Raw genomic sequence first — 19856 nt, 5'->3', positions numbered from 1 at the left:
AGGGCCAGTGACCCTGGTCATCCGGTTCACTGGTGTGTGACAGCTCTCAATGCATGGCTGAACTGAATTCCTACTAACCCTGGAGGACAGGTGATGGGATACAGATTTTCCAGGAAGGCCACAGAGATCACCAGTGTCAGGTTTGGGGTGTGAAGCTTGGTCCACGTGCTCCTAAGCCCCATGCCTTGCACTTGAGCATCCTGGTGGGAAACTCCCATCCTAGGAAGTGCTCTCAGGCTAAGGCAATGAATATAAAGCTTTGGTCCAGTTACAGAAAAAAAAATGGCAGAGAACGTAAACCTACTTTTCTGTGTTGTACTTTGCCACCAACCTGTGGCTGCTGGGGCCAGGGATCAGCAGAAGAGAGACGTACGGAGGAGCGAGAGTGCCCTGTCTGTGGGTCCTTTTGTCCGTCCCTCGCCCCCTCCTTTCCTTTCCTGTGCCCCATGGTGTGAACCTGATCCCTAACTGTGATCCCAATTTGATGAATTTAACACAGAGAAGTCATATGGACAGAAGCATACACGGAACAAAGACATCAGAAATACAGCCAGTTTAATACAACATTGTAAATGAACTATACTTCATTACAAATTAAAAATTTAAAAACATTAAAAAGGTAAGCCCTGGAGCAACTGAATTACATAAACTTTTGCCAGGATAACCCTGGATGAACCTGTAACTCACAGGCCAAGACGCTAGCTCTGAGAAGCAACTCAGTGTGAAGGCAGAACAACTTTAGAGCCAATAAAACCTTCGGTAAGATTAAGTAACAACACAAAAAAATGACTATGCAAAATTGTTGAATTAAAGAAATCAGACTATAAAATGCAAAATACTTAGTAATTACAACCACATTCACTCAACATATGTGTATGAAGGATGTAGCTTCTCCTTGAGCTGACTTTGCTAGTGTGACAAGCGGGGTGTGGGAAGAGTGAAACAAAAACCTTCACTTAAGGCTCTGAAACTGGGATCTTATTTCCCAAGATTTCCTGAGGGAAATGGAAAAGAGTGCACTGGGGCTGATGGTTGGGCCACAGGCCACCCCAAGATTAAGCCTCTGTAACAAAGGCTGTCTCCAGCCTCCAGAGGAGTGCCCTGGAGGACGTTGATCTTATTCCGAGGGACAGCCTCAGTCCACCGCACTTGTAATGGTTCCTTGGAATGGTCAGCAAAAGAGTCATGGCAAGATCTCACCCACCCTCTGGCACAAAACATCATGTAAACTCTGACGGAGCCAATATTTATAGCTCCAGGCCGATCGCTCACCTGGATCCTTCACTTGAATCATCTCAGCTTCTACTCAACACTTCCACTTGCTTGTCTAACTGGTGCCTCAAACTTATAATGTGCCCAATGGCTCTGCATCCTTTCGTACCCCATGCTTACTCTTCACGTTGTCCCCCCATCTTGGCTCCATCCTTTACTTCTCTGCTTTCCATATCCGATGTCTAGTCTCACAGCCAATCTGTAGGATCTGTGGTCAAAATATATCTCCTCCTGCCACACCCAACATTAATATGGAAACCTGTCCACCTTTATATTTCACCAGGATTACTGGAGCAATTGCTCAGCTAAATCTTCCTACTTCCTCTCTTATCCTCTCTGGTCTGTCCTTAACAAAACTACCAGTGTGATACTATCAAAACCAATGTCAGATTTATCCCTCCTTAAGATTCTCCACCAGCTGCTCAATGGCATTCAGAGTCCAAGTTCTAAGCCAGCCCTTCTACAAAACCCTATGCTCTCTAACCCCTCCTAACCTCCAGCCATTTCTTTGACTTCATCTGCTACTCCGCCCCTCACTCTACACTCAAACCACACTAGACGGCAATGGATTTTATTGCCATCTGCCATACTGGACATTCACTTGTCTATCTGTCATACCGTGTGTAGTCTCCCAACAGAGAAGGGGCCCCAGGAGGGCAGAGATTATGTTCTGGTCCCTGCTGTATCTGGAATAGCACCTGGAACATAGTAGGTGCTCAATAAACAATTGACTGAACAAATGAATGATGAAGGGATGAATAAAAGGACAGAGACAATTTTTTGCCATTAATATACTTATAGATTCAAAACATATAATATACTGTAATTCAACTATACTTCAATAAAAATAAATTAAAAATACATAAAAACATATATATCACATTATATATACTAATATATATATATATTACAATATATGTATTAAAAACATATATATCACACTATAAATTAGAGAGAGGTACAACTGAATTATAACTCTGTTAAAAGATTACTGGGAAGTTACTCACCGGTGGCCCTGGAGATCCTTCGGCACCAGGAGGGCCTGGGGAACCTTTTTCTCCAAGCCACCCAGGGAGCCCCAAGTCTCCTTTACTTCCTTGCCTCCCAGGAGGCCCTGGAGGGCCTGGTGGGCCCATGGGACCAGGCTGGCAGGCACAGAGCCCTGAGCTCCCTAGACAGAGGATAAAAGGCAGCTTTGTTATATTTCCTGAATGAAATCCCAATAAAGTCCTTACTATACAAAACCAATAGTGTGAATAAGAACAAAAAGGGTCTGATGCACACAATTCTTATCACAGACAACTGAAAACATGTGATGGGGGAGGGATACAGAGCATGATGTGGAGGTAGCTATGGTCTGTGTGGGTAGACATATTGTTTCTAGACAATGGGGTGTTCTGTGTCTTAAAAAATTTATCCTGGTAAAATCAAGAGGAAAAGCTAATGCTGAATTCTATTGCAGAAACTTTGAAAATAAGAAAATTTCTTATTTTTAAAAGTTTAGATAGCTCTTATTTGGATCCTACTTTAAAAAAAAATCTCTTAATTTGGTTCCTGCTGAAAAAAAGCAACTAAAATTGGTTAGAGTATAAACTTTGAACATTTAAAGAATCCAAATAAAATATGTAAAGAGGATTATTGAATGCACTGCATATCACAGCTGATAATTCACTAAATGCATTTTCTACTCATCAGGATTTTTAGTCTAAAAAATGCCTTTAGGAAAATCAAAGTGCTCAGCTCTCATACCTGCCTGACTCTGTTGGTCAAAAATGCACCAAACAAGTTAGAGTGTAGAAACAGAGAGCTAGAGGCATTCGGTGCATCTAGGAAAGATGGGACCCACAGAGAGAAATTGAAATTGAAGATCAAAACTGTTCTACCTCTGCTCTTTTCAAGGAATTGAGAGGATCTCATGGAAAAGAGTCACCACTTTGAGACAAATCTCATGGCAGATAAGTGTCTCCTTTATACTCTAAAATATGGATTTGACTTTTTGGCAAGGTCTAACCACGTCACGGAGAAGGCAACGGCAACCCACTCCAGTACTCTTGCCTGGAGAATTGCCCAGGGACGGGGGAGCCTGGTGGGCTGCTGTCTATGGGGTCGCACAGAGTCGGACAGGACTGAAGCGACTTAGCAGCAATCACGTCAGAAGCGCACAGTGAGTTAGGTACTCACAGGGGTAACTAAAGGGAGTAAAGAACCTAAATGAAAGGCCACACTGTACATGTCATATAATGCCTCCCAACCCTCCACAGGCTGTTTTTTTCTAGAAATTCTACTTGGAGGGATACTTGCCTTTTTCTCCTTTGGAGCCTCGTCTTCCTGGAGGACCCACCTTGCCTTTTATTCCTTGTGGTCCAGGTTGCCCAAGAGTACAATATACAACTTCACAGTGGGATAGGGGAGTGCAGAGAGAATTACACAATTTTTGTGAACATCTACTACTGAACAAGTAGAAGTATCTCTCATACTTCAATCATCCCCTTACCCCCATTCTTTCTTCCACTCCTTTCTTAAGATTCTTTCTCTCTGATATAAGAATGTGTACACAAATAGACCATACAGTTGTCACAGCAAGCTTCTGGTACCATAACCATTGATTAAATCCATGCCTAATCTCAGCCCTAATTTAGTGGGTTGCAGGGTAAGGTAGGGAATAAAAAAACAAACAAATATACCAAAACAAAACAAATAAAGTAAGAATCAGTGTATGGCACAGATCATTTTTTTCCCATTCAATTATCAATAATTACCTAATAAAGAAAGCAAAAAGCAGAGTTTGTAAAAGCAAAAATTCAGAGACATCTGATCAAAGATGACAGCTAAATTACAAACAGTAAGTTCCTTGTTCTCTCCAAACAGACAGTAGAAGAATATTATAATAAGACAGAATTCTTTAAGACAAAGAAACAAGAGAAAGGAAACAACAACAACAAAAAATAGTAAAAAGATTTAGCAGATTTTAAAAAGCTGAACTCCAAGAAGGTTGTGGGGGAAGCAGAAAAAGAACACAGCTGACTGAAAAATCTCTCCTGAAGTTCAGGAATTGGTACCTCTGAAGCAGAATGACAGTGAGGCCCCACACAGAATGACTGGTCAAAGAAACAGCTAAATAGTTAAGAACTCTTTTTTGAAAATTGCAGCAGGAAAAAACAAACTCCCTCAAATAAGAGAAAACAGACAATACAGTAAGAAAAAGTCTTTAAAAAATAAAATATATAGTTTAAAAAGCAGACAAAGGAAGGCATTTCACTCCTGAGACATGAACAAGCTGCTGCAAAAAGACACATTAAGAGAGAACAACACCAACAAGAAAATTCTCAGAAATTTTTTTAAAAATGGTTATAAAAGCAGAAATTTAAAAATTCAGAAGCAGAGCTGGAATATGGAGTTGAGGAAGTCTACCAGAAAGTGTTAGGAAAAACAAAAAGATGAAGATAATAGGTGAAGATTTGAAAAAGAGATGTATAGGATTGATTCTGAAACAGGCAAATATATTGAGTCCAGAAATAGAAAGCAGAGGGAAAAAGCACAGAATATTTTCAAAAAACTACTTCAAGACATTTTTCCAGAAATGAGGGATATGTGTTCAACTGAAACTGCTCTGAGTGCCTGCAAATTTACCCACACTGAGGTAAATCACTGTGAAATTTAAGGACATTGAATACAAAGAAAAATTCCTAGAAGCTTTCAGAGAAAAAAGAGACTTTAAACAAAGGATCAAATATCTAAAGATTATTGAACTTCTTAGTAACAACACTAAAAAAAAAAAAAAAAGAAAGGAAAGTGAATGCCTTCAAAAACCTGAAGGAAAAATGATTGCAATCTAGAATTTTATATTCAACCAAGCTATCAATCAAATTTCACAGTAGAATAAAGGTATTTCAAATATCCCAAAATTTATACACTTTCTCACAAAGCATAATGAGAGAGTAAACCAACAGACAAGGCTGAAGAAAGAAGGGAAAACCACTAGACCATTCAAGTATGACCTAAATCAAATCCCTCACAATTATACTGTGGAGGTGACAAATAGATTCAAGGGATTAGATCTGATAGACAGAGTGCCTGAAGAACTATGGATGGAGGTTCGTAACGTTGTACAGGAGGCTGTGATCAAAACCATCCCCAAGAAAAGAGAAACCCAAAAAGGCAAAATGGTTGTCTGAACAGGCCTTACAAATAGCTGAGAAAAGAAGAGATGTGAAAGGCAAAGGAGAAAAGAAAAGATGTATCTAATTGAATGCAGAATTCCAAAGAATAGCAAGGGAGCCCCTTCCTCAGTGATCAATGCAAAGAAATAAAGGAAAACAAAAGAATGGGAAAGACTAGAGATTTCTTCAAGAAAATCAGAGATACAAGGGAAACTTTTATGCAAAGATGGGCACCATAAAGGAGAGAAATGGTATGAACCTAACAGAAGCAGAAGATATTAAGAGGAGGTGGCAAAAATACACAGAAGAACTATACCAAAAAGATCTTAATGACCCAAATAACCAAGATGGTGTGGTCACACACCTAGAACCAGACACCCTAGAGAGTGCAAAGTCAAGTGGGCCTTAGGAAGCATCACTATGAGCAAAGTTAGTGGAGGTGATGGAATTCCAGTTGAGCTATTTCAAATCCTAAAAGACAATGCTGTGAAAGTGCTGCACTCAATATGCCAGCAAATTTGGAAAACTCAGCAGTGGCCACAGGACTAGAAAAGGTCAGTTTTCATTCCAGTGCCAAAGAATGCTCAAACTACCACACGATTGCACTCATCTCACATGCTAGCAAAGTACTGCTCAAAATTCTCCAAGTGAGGCTTCAATAATACATGAACTGAGAACTTCCAGATGTTCAAGCTGGTTTTAAAAAAGGCAGAAGAACCAGAGATCAAATTGCCAATATCTGTTCTATCATCAAAAAAGCAAGAGAGTTCCAGAGAAACATCTACTTCTGCTTTATTGACTATGCCAAAGCCTTTGACTGTGTGGATAACAGCAAACTGTGAAAATTCTGAAAGAGATGGGAATACCAGACTACCTTACCTGCCTCCTGAGAAATCTGTATGCAGATCAAGAAACAGTTAGAACTGGACATGGAACAATGGACTGGCTCCAAATTGGAAAAGGAGTATGTCAAGGCTGTATACTGTCACCCTGCTTTTTTAACTTATAGGCAGAGTACATCATGAGAAATGTCAGGCTGGATGAAGCACAAGCTGGAATCAAGATTGCTGGGAGAAATATCAATAACCTCAGATATGCAGATGATACCACCCTTGTGCTTGAAAGTGAAAAAAAACAAGAGCCTCTTGATGAAGGTGAAAGAGGAGAGTGAAAATACTGGTTTAAAAGTCAACATTCAGAAAATGAAGATCATGGCATCTGGTCCCATCGCTTCATGGCAAATAGTTGGGGAAACAATGGAAACCGTGACATAATTTATATTCTTGGGCTGCAAAATCACTGCAGATGGTGACTGCAGCCATGAAATTAAAAGACGCTTACTCCTTGGAAGAAAAACTATGACTAACCTAGACAGCATATTAAAAAGCAGAGACATTACTTTGCCCACAAAAATCCATCTAGTCAAGCTATGGTTTTTCCAGTAGTCATGTATGGATGTGAGAGCTGGACTATAAAGAAAGCTGAGCGCTGAAGAATTGATGCTTTTGAACTGTGGTGTTAGAGAAGACTCTTGAGAGTCCCTTGGACTGTAAGGAATCAAACCAGACAATCATAAAGGAAATCAGTCCTGAATATTCATTGGAAGGATTGATGCTGAACCTGAAGCTCCAATACTTTGGCCACCAGACCTGAAGAACTGACTCACTGGAGAAGACCCTGATGCTGGGAAAAATTGAAGGCAGGAGGACAAAGGATGAGATAGTTGGATGGCATCACCGACTCAATGGACATGAGTTTGAGCAAGCTCTGGGAGCTGGTGATAGACAGGGAAGCCTGGTGTGCTGCAGTCCATGGGATCGCAAAGAGTCAAATATGACTGAGCAATTGAACTAAACCAAAAGCGACTGAAGAAATATGTGAGTTGTGGGGAAAAAGGAACCCAAAGAAAGAAAGGCAGAGACAGACAGAGAGGTAGAGACACAATTCCTAGGATAACGATGAAGGAAGATCTCAAGGCAGGATCTTAGCATCAGCTTTTGAAATTGTAACCTGACCTAACTTGAACAGTCATAAAGCTCCAGAAGAGACTTATTCAGAGATAAAACTGGTAATGAGTTAGAATGCATGATTAAGAGATTTATACAATTCTAGATGATTTGAGGTTGAATTAGCAATAAGTACATTGAAAACCAAGCAAACACACAAAAAGAATGTAAGACAATTATTAACTAAATGCTATGCTGGGAAAGCACAAAGCAATATATATTATTATATGACAAAACCAGTGAATAATATTTATATAATCCTTCAATATAAACACCAAATATTTAACTAAAATAATGATGATAACTGTATTGATAGGTTGTAGAAATAGAAAACGTGCATGTGTGGCAAGGAAAGAGGGCCATTCATCTGCGGACAGGAAAGTCAAATGATAATGCTCAAACTGAAAAATTAAGAAATAGAGACACATGTCTGCTAAATGGTCATAAAAGACAAATAACAGAAGATTCAGCTAACTGTACGGAAATAATTGCCCCTAGGGTGGACAGAATAGGAGAAGGGGTTGCCTGGGATGGTTATTTTTCACAAAAGGCTTTATAGAGCTGTTTGACTCTTAAATCTGGTCTGCATATGACTCATAAAAATAAAAACTATATTCAAAAAATTAAAACTGTGTTAATTTACAAAATTCTATCATCACACTTAAATTCTCAACTGAATATTTTCACATACTTTAATTGATGTGGTAGGTTAATATCAGTTTATGTTTTTGTATTATTAATAACACTAACTTGGCTTATGAAATATTAGACAACTTTTTAAAAATTTGGAAAGTCACATTTTCTGGATGATACTGCAAATATCAAATGCAACATAAATGTTATGAAATGTGAATGAAGAGCATTTTACCATCTGATCCTGGAGGTCCTGGCAGTCCTGGCACTCCAGGCAGCCCAGTTGGTCCCTGGTTGCCTGGTTTTCCTGGAGCAGAATCAGCTCTTCCAGGAACACCAGCTGCCCCTGGAAATCCTGGGTGACCAGGAAACCCTCGTGGCCCAGGAGGTCCTGTCATGCCTCCAAGAGAAATCAACAATGAAAACCATACATACTCTCAGATAATCTCACATTAATACTCTCAAAAATTTTTTCTGTGGAAGAAATAAAAATCAGTACATCTTTCTTAGGCTGTGGGATTTTTTTAAGGAAAAAAAATTGTAGTTTAAAAATAACCGAGTATACCAGCCATCAAAATACCTCAACTCCTGTGAAACAAGAACACAAGTGATAATAAGGAAGATTTGGGGAATCAAGTTTTCTTACTTTTTTGTCCATTCTTTGGAATTATTGGAAAAGAAGTATATATTATTTAATTAAATTTACTTTAAAAATCTTTCCACCTTGATAATTTAATAGGACCTAACCTGAACAAACATATCAGTACATTCAGGGAATTAAAATATGAGCTCACAGAAAGACAAATACTATATGATATCACCTATACATGGGATCTAAAGAATACAGCAAACTAGTGAATATAACAAAAGGGAAGCAAATTCAAAGGCATAGAAAATGATTTAGTAGTTAGTAGTGGGGAGAGGAGAGGAGGGAGGGGCAATATTGGGGTAGGGAGCAACAAACTATTATGTATAAATAAGCTACAAGGATATATTGTACAAAATGGGGAATATAGCCAATATTTTATAATGACTAAAACTGGAGCATAATCTTTAAAACTGTGAAGCACTATACTTACTCCTTGGAAGAAAAGTTATGACCAACCTAGACAGCATATTAAAAAGCAGAGACATTACTTTGCCCACAAAGGTCCGTCTAGTCAAAGCTATGGTTTTCCCAGTAGTCATGTATGGATGTGAGAGTTGGACTATAAAGACAGCTGAGCACTGAAGAGCTGATGCTTTTGGACTGTGCTGTTGGAGAAGACTCTTGAGAGTCCCTTGGACTGCAAGGAGATCCAACCAGTCCATCCTAAAGGAAATCAGTCCTGAATATTCATTGGAAGGACTGATGCTGAATCTGAAACTCCAATACTTTGGCCACCTGGTGCAAAGAACTGACTCATTGGAAAAGACCCTGATGCTGGGGAAGATTGAAGGTGAGAAGAGAAGGGGATGACAGAGGATGAGATGACTGGATGGCATCACCAACTCAATGGACATGAGTTTGAGTAAACTTTGGGAGCTGGTGATAGACAGGGAGGGCTACAGTCACGAATGAGTGACTGAACTGACTGATACTGTACACCTATAACTTATAATATTGTACAGCAACTATACTTCAATAAAATTTTTAAATAAGGAGAAAATAAATGAGGTAATGCATTAAATCCTGCAGATAGGTGTCTGTGTGTATGTGTGTTAGTCGCTCAGTTGTGTCTGACACTTTGCGACCCCACGGACTGTAGTCCGCCAACCTCCTCTGTCCATGGGATTCTCCAGGCAAGAATACTGGAGTGGGTTGCCATTTCCTTCTCCAGGGGATCTTCCTGACCCAGGGATCGAACCCAGGTCTCCTGCATTGCAAGTGGATGCTCTTCCATCTGAACTCTTAGGGTAGCCCTCAGATAGGTATCTAGCATATAATTTTAAGCACTGTGTTTTTATAATTATCATTGACTAGGAGAATTTAATGAGAAAATTGGTGTTGCCTTTTAGATACTAAAATGTGACATTTGGGAATGCTTATAATATGCTTATATGGAGATAGTCTTCTAATCTTTTAATCTCAGATTAAATGGGGAGCATACTTTCTTAACATAGCCAAAAAATTGGACTCATATAACTATCTATGTAGAGGTAAAATACTATAACCACGTAGGTTGGTGGAAAGCATAGAGATGCTAGATTTGAACCTGGCCTCTGACTGGCAACCCACTCCAGTATTCTTGCCTGGAGAGGAGCCTGGTGGGCTACAGTCCACGGGGTTGCAAAGAGTCGGACACGACTGAGCAACTTCACTTCACTTCACTTCACTTCTGTCTCTCCAGCCACAGGTACCAAAGTAGGTTATGTAACTTATTTAATTCTCTACATCTTCCTCAGAGGCTCCTAATGAGGATGAAACAAAATAACCCACATAAGGACCTTAGAGTAATATCTGGCTATAGCAAGTTCTCAGCGAAGGATTGGAAATTCAGGGGAAGTCAAAGCAATATTCAGTGTGTTCAGGGGAAGTCAAAGTAATGCAGGAGCAGCTGAATCCTGCCTCCCCTTGATACCCTACTCCACCCACCCCATACTGACAGCTTTGGCTTAAAGATAGCCAGAAGCCCTCATGTGACAGCGACCACTTCTCCTAGCTGCTTCCTCCTAAGCACACCTAGTACCAGAATCTCTCGGATGAAAGATGGTCATTATTAAAGATGGCGTCCTGATAGCTCTCGCTTCTCACGCTCTTGCAGAACCCAGACACTCTCCTAGCAAGAAGTGCAGATCCCCCTCCCCTGCAATGTGGCAGCCTTTGGTGACTGTTTGGACTAATCAAGTATGGCAGGAGTGATGCTGTATGGCTTCCCAGGCCAGATCATTAAAGACGATTCAGCTTCTGCCTTGTGAGCTGAAATGCTTGGGACTGGAGTCCTGAACCACCATGGAAGCAGTATTATCACTTGGAAGCCAGCATGCTCTAAGGAAGTCTTAAGTTAAGCACAGAGCCACACAGCAAGCTTTGAGACTATATGAGAGACGAATGAGAGAGATACCTGGCCAGTCCTCATGTTTCTATTCCAGCTAATCTACAGCTATAACTAGATGAAAATTTTTGCTATGGAACCACTTGGGTTAATGCCTCCTGAATTCCTGAACCATGGAAAGAGTGAAGGGTATATTCTGAATGTTGTTGTTTTAAACCACTAGGTTTGGGGTTACTTGTTTAGCAACAGACAATTGGAACCCTGTTTGTCATCAGTAATGCAGCACCCAAAGTAAATAGATGGCTTTCATTCCTGTGTGCATATGTGCTGAGGCTTTACATATACATTCAGACATTAGCTTTACTCCTCAAACAACTTTGTAAAGGTTGTACCTTATAGATAAGGCACAGTAAATTTAGGCCCAGTATAAGAAATGCTAATAACAGCTAACATAGTGAGTCTTTATGCCAAGTTGTATTCTAAAAACTATACACATTACTTCTTTCAACTGTAATAAGAACTCAATTTTGCAGATGGGAAAACTGAAGAACAGAGAGATTTAATAAGTGCCCAAGATCACACAGCTTGTAAGCACTAGAACATGAAACGTTGTTAGTTCACTGTATAAACACATAACTATTTCACCGTACTACACCGATTGTGAAGGCTGGGATTCAATCACAGGTGTTTGACTCCAAAACTTCACGGTAAATACTATAGATGATTATAAAATTGAATAGGTGTAATAAAGGCTACATACATGGGTGTCCTTAAAACAAAATGAACATGTACTCCTATGGACCTGGTTGCCATCTTGTCTTCATAACGTTCCTAAGACCTGACTTGGAATGAGCCTGAATGCTGCCTGCTTGCTGTCTCGCCCCGGGGCCAGGGAAAAAGCTCAACCAGCTTCCAACAGGGAGAATGGGTTGCACATCACAGCCTCAATCACCCACCGATAGGACACGATATCAATGAAGTTGTGGCCAGCATTAAAACTTTTTTTTTCCCAAAAGCAAAGAATGGAATAGAAAAGGGAGTGTCTCATATAACCCACAGATAATATTTTGTGAGATTTGTGTTTTAACCATATGTATGTATGGATGTATATATATGTGCATGATGTAATATAAATATTATACCATATAAAATTACTTCTTACTATGGGTTTAAGTCCAAATATGGGTTAATTCTTTTTCAGAAGATTTTTAGGATAAAGAGGCTTCTTGTTATACTTGGTTTGAAATTCCCTAGAGACATGTGTTACTTACTCCCACTGGGTTTTGATTTCAATCTGTTGGAAACACTATTTTATTATAAACAAGCCTGAAAGGAGAAATGTAAGATGAGAGCCTAGTGCCTCCTGATTGAGAGTAGTCTATATGATTTATATAGTCCTGGGTCAATTAAACCATGGCTACAGTGTCTAAAGAGTAAATGAACTAAACAAAGCTTTATTTACTGACTTTATGGTCATCAGACTCTCTCTCAAGTGAAAGCCAGCTTCATGGAAGATTAAACAAGAACTCTGTAGTTCATGGTTGAATATCTCAGAAAACTTTTTACTCCTCAGGAAACATAACTTGAGACAGATTGAATAAAATTACATTTATCCCAGACCTTTCTCCTCACATGTTTAATCAATTCTCCTGGGTTCACAGAATGAAAATATCCTGTAAACTTCTATTCCTAATATCACTGAGACTATTAACTAAGATAGCACTTGAAGAAGTTGAAAGTCCTTGTGTCAATAGGATTATTTCTCAATATGACCATGAGCCATAGGGTTTTTCTGTGGGGGATGAGACTGTTGTTTTTTGGTTTAGAGGGAAGGAAGGAGAGAACTGTGGCTTTTGTTTATTTTTTTAACTAAGTGTGAATCAAAATCCTACTTTTTAATTCACAATTTGTATTTCCACATTTCATACAGAACATTTAAGTTGGGGCCTAGGTGGATGAACTAAATTTTAACAACTAGATATCCACAGGGAGAGCCTTCCAAGAAGGTGGTAAAAACCCAAAGGGACACTCTAATCCTAGCAGTGGTTTTGAAATCTTATCTGCATGTGGTAATCTTGTGGGAGGGCTTCCCCCGTGGCCCTACTGGTAAAAAACTCTCATGCCAATGCAGGAGACATAAGAGATGTGTGTTCAATCTGTGGGTCAGGATGATCCCCTGGAGAAGGAAACGGCAACCCACTCTAGTATTCTTGCCTGGAGAATCCCAAGGGCAGAGGAGCTTGTGGGTTACTGTCCAAATCGTCGCAATGAGTTGGACACCACTGAAGCTACTTAGCATGCATGCAAACTCATGGGAAGCCCATTATACATAGATGCTTCTTATCATACCCCTAAGATAGTGACTGAATATTTCTGAGCAGCAGTCTAGGAACCTGGGTTTTCTCCAATTAATTAGCCAACTGGTTTGAATTCTGTGCTTCTTAATCCTAGCTGTACATTAGAAGTAGGGGGACGATTTTATAACAGTAGATGCCTGGGTGCATCCATCCCCCCAGAGAGTCCGACACTCCTGGTCTGGGTAGGCTCAGCCATCAGTATTTTTGAAGCAATCCTAAGATGAGTTGGGCTTTGCCAGTGGCTCAGAAGTAAAAGAGTTCGCGTGCAATGCAGGAGACGCGGTAGGAGCTGCAGGTTCAATCCCTGGGTTGGGAGGATCCCCTAGAGAAGGAAATGGCAACCCACTCCAGTATTCTTGCCTGGGAAATCCCATGGACAGAGGAGCCCGGCAGGCTACAGTCCATGGGTTCACAAAGAGTCAGATACAGCTTCACGACTAAACAACAAGATGATTTTAGTATCAGCTAGAGTGGAGAACCCCTGGTGTGGAAGAGGATGTAGCAAACCTGAGCTGTAAAAGCCAGTGGATTCATACCTGCACAGGCTTCCCCTGGTCTACCTGGGGCACCAGGAGGACCACGTGGTCCAACAGCCCCTGTTTCTCCATAGCGGCCGGGGTGCCCTGGATCCCCTGGAGGGCCTGCCAAAAATAATGACATCATGTATGTAGCAAACATATGTATACATTAGAAAATTCATGCACAATTACTTTTTGGGAGGCTTGCTCAAATACAACTGGGAGACGGTTTTGCAGTTTCTCACCACATTTAAAATGCAGTATTTTAGACCCTCCCCCACAGACACGTGAAGTTGAAGTAGCACTAAATTTGTCATTGATTGAGGCTGCCTTCTTCCTGGAGGCAGCATTGTGGCAGGCCTTAGTCAAATGGTTTTAAATGTGTTTAGCAATTAAAACACCTACTTTCTGAAAGGTAACATAATAAAAATCCCAGCAGGCAGTTTACACACTAACATAAAATTTGATGTCTTATGCTGATAGAGATGATAAAAATGTACATCTCTATTAGCACTTGTATAATTTACACATTATGAAGCCAATACTTTGGCCACCTGATGCGAAGAGCTGACTCATTTGAAAAGACTGATGCTGGGAAAGACTGAAGGCAGGAGGAGAAGGGGACAGAGGATGAGATGCTCCATAGCATCACTGACTCAAGAGACATGGACTTGGGCAAACTGCAGGAGATACTGAGGATCAGGGAGGCCTGGTGTGCTGCAGTCCATGGGATTGCAAAGAGTTGGACACGACTTAGCGACTGAACAACAACAGTTACGCATTCATGGTAAAGTTCATATATTTAGCCCACCTACTGTATAAAGTACAGAAAGAGTGGACCAAACTCTTCTTTCAGGACAACTTAAATCCCATTTCAGCATAATTGATAGAGAAGTCAAATGGAACACAAACCTTTGAGTGGAAGAGATGGAGTTACCAAAACCCCTGGTGGTCCTGGGTGCCCACGGTCTCCAGGATCTCCCTGAAATCATTCATTCATTCACTTTTCTTAGAAATATTAATATTCTTCTCCTGTTTCCTGGCACTAAGTAAATATTAGAAGGGCCAAGAGTACATTCGTATAAGAAATAAAGCCTGTAGGCTGACTAGAGAAATAAATAACTGATGATGTTCTAAGAGGAACAAAAATAAGTAACCTCCTACCTATAAGCAGAAGTAAACAACCAACTAACAAAATTCTCCCTAAAAAAAAAAAAATCCAAATTCCAAAAATGATTCCATGCCCATAAACTAGATACCTCTGAAGCCATGGAATTTCTTCGATCTATAATAAGCATTAATGTCTAATTAGGCACTCTAGGACAAATGGTTTCTTTGCCTATAGCATCTGAACCTACATTTTTTTTGCAGCAAATACTGTCCCTCCTTAATTGTGTCATCTCAATGCCACCATGGCTTGTCCCGCACAAGTGCTGAAGGTGAGGTCAGAGGTTAGAAAGGAAAGAAAAATTATAGTGGTGGTCAAAGCAAAGAGTTCTCCACAGTTGCCTCTGTTTTAAATCATGATACTTATATGATCCCTATGGAATTTTTGAAACTTTCAGTACTTTTCATCTGCTTCAAAAAGATCAATTCACAAATGTAAAATATAATCATTATAACATGCATTAAAATAATATATGCAAAACTGACTCATTTTTTAAATGATATTTTGAAATATTTTAAAAAATAAATTAGATAGATAAGGGATATAAGTTGTTATTAGATTGTACTCAAATAGGCTCACTTTTTTACCTTTGGGCCAAGAAATCCAAATGACCCAGGATCTCCAAATAGTCCTGGTTTCCCCTACAAGTAACAAAAAGCATGCCTTTTTTTAAAAAAAAAAAGTGATTGTGACATTTTATCTCATTGACAAATTATCTCATTCTCATTTTATCTGAATGACACATGCTCCCTGAGATTCTGTACAAAATCTTAACACTGTTTTAGGTTGCATCAGAGAGTTTTGTGCTCTAGTTTTTGCACCCACAGAAAAATTATATAATTTATAAAATAAATGTGTTTCCTCTGCCATTACTGTGTATGAGTCTACATGCCCTGGTACAACCTTTGAATGATACTAAACTGCATCTACTAAAGAAAAATGTATTTATCATCTCTGTAATGGTATACATTTACCTTTAATCCTGGAAAACCTGGAGATCCATAGGAACCAGGGTCCCCCTAATAAATTCACAAAAATCAACACAAGTAGAATTAAATAAAAATACATAAACCAATTCAATGAATCATTTTTCACCTTATGAGATTGCTTTTGGGACTTTTAATCATGCCTACAAAGATAACTGAATAAAGGAAATAAACATAAAAGAGATTCCATTTCTTTATAACATTTGCTATTTTAATTACTCTTCAATATTATTAAAAAAAAATCATGTCCTCTCCAGTGCTATAAATTAAGAATATAGTTTTGTTGTTTTTATTGCTCTTCCACTTCAATTTATTTAATGTAATGCTTTCACTGAGCTAAATATCTTTAAATCATTGCAATATAATTTGTCTGGAGATTAATAGTTGCTCTATGCATTATCAGCAATAAAAATTACTATGGAAGTCAATATTGCCTCATTAAGTACTAAATCTGGAGTCAAATAAACTGAGCGCCCATGCCTATTGGGGTCTGGCATTCATCGTGACTCTGTGAATGGGGATCCCATTAGTGACAGGTATGGAGATGTTGAGGCCTGATGCTGTACTTTTTTCTAGCTACTGTCCATAGATCAGTACTTTCTTTTGTCAAATAGGCTTAACTGAACAATTCCAAGCTACAACCACACTGACACTGAGCCAGTGAGAAAATGTCATGATCCCATTTTTGTTATTGTTTAGCTCCTAAGTTGTGTACAACTCTTGGCAGCCCCATGGACTGCAGCATGCCAGGCTTCCTTGTCCTTCACTGCCTCCCGGAGTTTGCTCAAACTCATGTCCATTGAGTCAAGGATGCCACCCAACCATCTCATCCTCAATTTTCCCAGCATCAGGGTCTTTTCCAATGAGTTGACTCTTCACATCAGGTGGTCATAGTATTGGAGCTTCAGCTTCAGTATCAGTCCTTCCAATAAATATTCAGAGTTGATTTTCTTTAGGATTGACTGGTTTGATCTTCCTGTAGCCTAAGGGACTCTCAAAAGTCTTCTCCAACACCACAGTTCAAAAGCATCAATTCTTCAGTGTTCAGTCTTCTTTATGGTCCATCACTCACATCTGCATATGACTACTGGAAAAATCATGCCTTTGACCATGATCCCGTTACTTCCTGCCAATTCTCCCATCTTTTGCTTGCCTGTTTTATCCAAATGATGTCCACAGAAGGGATGCTCTGGGGGCTTTAGCTATCACTCAATTCTTGCTGAGCAAAATACAGTACTCCTCTTTGAGAAAATCTCCACTTTTGAGCTCTCAGAATTATTGATTGAATCTTATAAAAATGGGAGAGAGAAATGCCTCCAAACTCACTGAAGTTAAAGATAGCATGAAGGGTCCTTACCCGAGGTCCTGGAAACCCAGGAATCCCTTTCTCTCCTTTTCTCCCAATACCAGGTTCTCCCTTAAAAACATAACAACATTTAGAGGGGTTTAAGCAACTATATTTCAGCAATATGGAATGCAAAAACAAAATAAGAAATAAAAGTTACTGCCATCAACTTAAAGGAAATGAATACTTTGGAATAGTCTTCCTACATGATTATGATAAAATAGTGAAAAATTCTAGTAACAGATCAGCATTTAAAGCAAGGATAATAATCAAGTAAAATTTTTAAAAATGAAGGTAGTACATCATACACATTTTTTAACATTATTTGAATAAACTACCTTGGGTCCTGGTGGTCCAGGAGTTCCAGTCATTCCAGGCATTCCTTTAATACCCTAAAATTGACAAAGAATATAATCTTCCTTACTCTTATTTAACATACTGAATTACACCCATTTCAGAAATTACCTCTTTCAACAACCGTTCTCCTAACTTTTTAATAAAGGATTACCTTCAACTGTTGCTAATTAACAACTAAGATCCAAGGGCACCTTTAAACCTGACACTCTTCAGGCTGGTTCTGTGTGAGAGTGTAGCCTCTTGGGGCATGGAGGAGGGGCAGTGGGGCGGGAGCCACCATGGGACCAGGGCAGGAGATGGAAGCTGGGAATGTAGCTGTTGAGAGGAGAGGCTCATTTTGAACAACGTAGTGAAATTGAATCCAGTAACTGAAAACTGATAGGAGAATTTGCACATGGCATCAGTAACATCAGTGCTGGAGGCTGACAGAGGAATTAACATTTGCCAAGAGTCTATTATGTGCCCAGCCCTATGCAACTGTCACCTTTTCAATGACCCAAGCATCAGATCCATATGTAACGTCTAAAGGACAACTGGATTTCCAGTGGTCTTTTCAGCCACCATATCGAAGACACGAATGGGGGACTAGATCCTAGAGGACATGTCACCATTTGCAGCCCAAGCTAGGTCTGCCACTCAACAGCTGGGTACAGTTGAGAACACTGGTAAACCTTTCCAAGCCTCCTTTTTTCAGCTCTGTATAGTGGAGCTAATAATAGTACCAATCTGTGAAGGCTGCTTTGTGATGGAGGCAGTGTGGCACGTAGGTACTCAGCTTTTTGCTGGCATGGGAACGTGTTCAGAAAATGTTGGCTATGACTACTTTATCAAAGTATCATATGAGTTGAGAATTACCTTTTCTCCTTTATAGAGACCAGAATCTGGTGGCTGCACCAACAGAGTGGGTCCCGGAGAACCTTGCTGGCCAACCTCACCCTTTAAAAAATAAAAATCAAGATAATAAGAATGCCATTTTTAACTTTATTTTGAAATGAAATTTGAAGCAAAGAAGCTTTTCACAACTGTGATATAATGCTTATAATCCTGTGTAACATGTATCACAGATTTAAAATAAAAAACTTGGCAAATATGTCACTTAATTTTAAATGTTTATTGTTTTTCATAAATAATACATACTTATTGTTAAAAATGAATTTAAAAAATAAAAGTGATCCATAATCCTACTATCCAGAGACAATATTTATTAAAACTTTGGTATGGTTCTTTTGGTGTGCATGTGCTTGTACATATTTGTGTATATACACATGTATACATACACATATATGTGCACAGTATGCATGTGCACATACATGTATATGTGACTAAATGGTACCTTGAACATATTAAAATATATTATAATCATAGTAAAACTATATAATGTCATTTAAATATATAATACAGTTTATATTTTTATATTTTATTAAAATTTTAAGTCACAATATTTTTTGCACATTTTCCTATTATACTAGAAATTCTTTAAAAAAACCTGATTTTCAACACCTATGCAATAATCTTTCATAATAACATATTATCACTTACTAAGTTATTCCACTTTGGTTTGATTTAGGTTATATCTAGTTCATTAATATTTTACATCTGTTTGTAGGAAATCATGAGTCAAGAGTTTTCATTTAGGTCATTAAAGATGTTGTTCTCTACAAGAAAAAAATGTTCCTTGGATTGGTTTTGCCACAATACAATGAAAACACACCCTTAATTAGAAGATAGTTATTTCATACTTTTCTGAATATTTCTATTATTTTGCACCTGGAATTATCTTCCCTCTTGTGTTAAAAACAGGTGATAGGTCAGGTTGTCACCTGTGTGTAGAAACCAGGCCCTTACTAGACTGGGTTCCTTCGGGCAAGTTTCTTAAAATCTCCTTATCCTTAGTTTCCTTAACTCCTCAAAATCTTTCTCTCCTTCTCTGTGAAATGGGGATTATAATACCGCCTGCCTCAAAGTATCCTTTTATTGAATACATAATGCACATAAAATGCTTATTACTTTCTGCAAAGTAAATGAAAAAATACAACCAATAATTCAATTCCCACCCACACCTGGGAAACTACAGAAGAA

At 39.0% G+C, this 19856-nt stretch overlaps 1 protein-coding gene across 4 annotated transcripts in view; it reads right to left on the bottom strand.

Moving 5' to 3' along the window:
• COL4A4 (collagen type IV alpha 4 chain) overlaps nucleotides 1-19856 on the bottom strand; it is a 146156-nt gene that overhangs the window by 66890 nt on the left and 59410 nt on the right. For all 4 annotated transcript variants that reach the window (XM_043909826.1, XM_043909822.1, XM_043909825.1 and 1 more), the window contains exons 13-22: nucleotides 18633-18713; nucleotides 17759-17812; nucleotides 17433-17492; nucleotides 16064-16108; nucleotides 15677-15730; nucleotides 14834-14903; nucleotides 13940-14044; nucleotides 8307-8471; nucleotides 3574-3663; nucleotides 2280-2443 (exon numbers count right to left, since the gene is read on the bottom strand). In XM_043909826.1, coding sequence (XP_043765761.1) covers nucleotides 2280-2443; nucleotides 3574-3663; nucleotides 8307-8471; nucleotides 13940-14044; nucleotides 14834-14903; nucleotides 15677-15730; nucleotides 16064-16108; nucleotides 17433-17492; nucleotides 17759-17812; nucleotides 18633-18713 — 888 coding nt within the window. The remainder of the gene's footprint in view (nucleotides 1-2279; nucleotides 2444-3573; nucleotides 3664-8306; nucleotides 8472-13939; nucleotides 14045-14833; nucleotides 14904-15676; nucleotides 15731-16063; nucleotides 16109-17432; nucleotides 17493-17758; nucleotides 17813-18632; nucleotides 18714-19856) is intronic.

The sequence above is a fragment of the Cervus elaphus genome, chromosome 8 (genome assembly GCF_910594005.1).
Source record: "Cervus elaphus chromosome 8, mCerEla1.1, whole genome shotgun sequence".
NCBI classification, from domain to species: domain Eukaryota; kingdom Metazoa; phylum Chordata; class Mammalia; order Artiodactyla; family Cervidae; genus Cervus; species Cervus elaphus.
The sequence above is the reverse complement of the archived record's forward strand: the minus strand, read 5'-3'. Positions and strand labels throughout refer to the sequence as shown.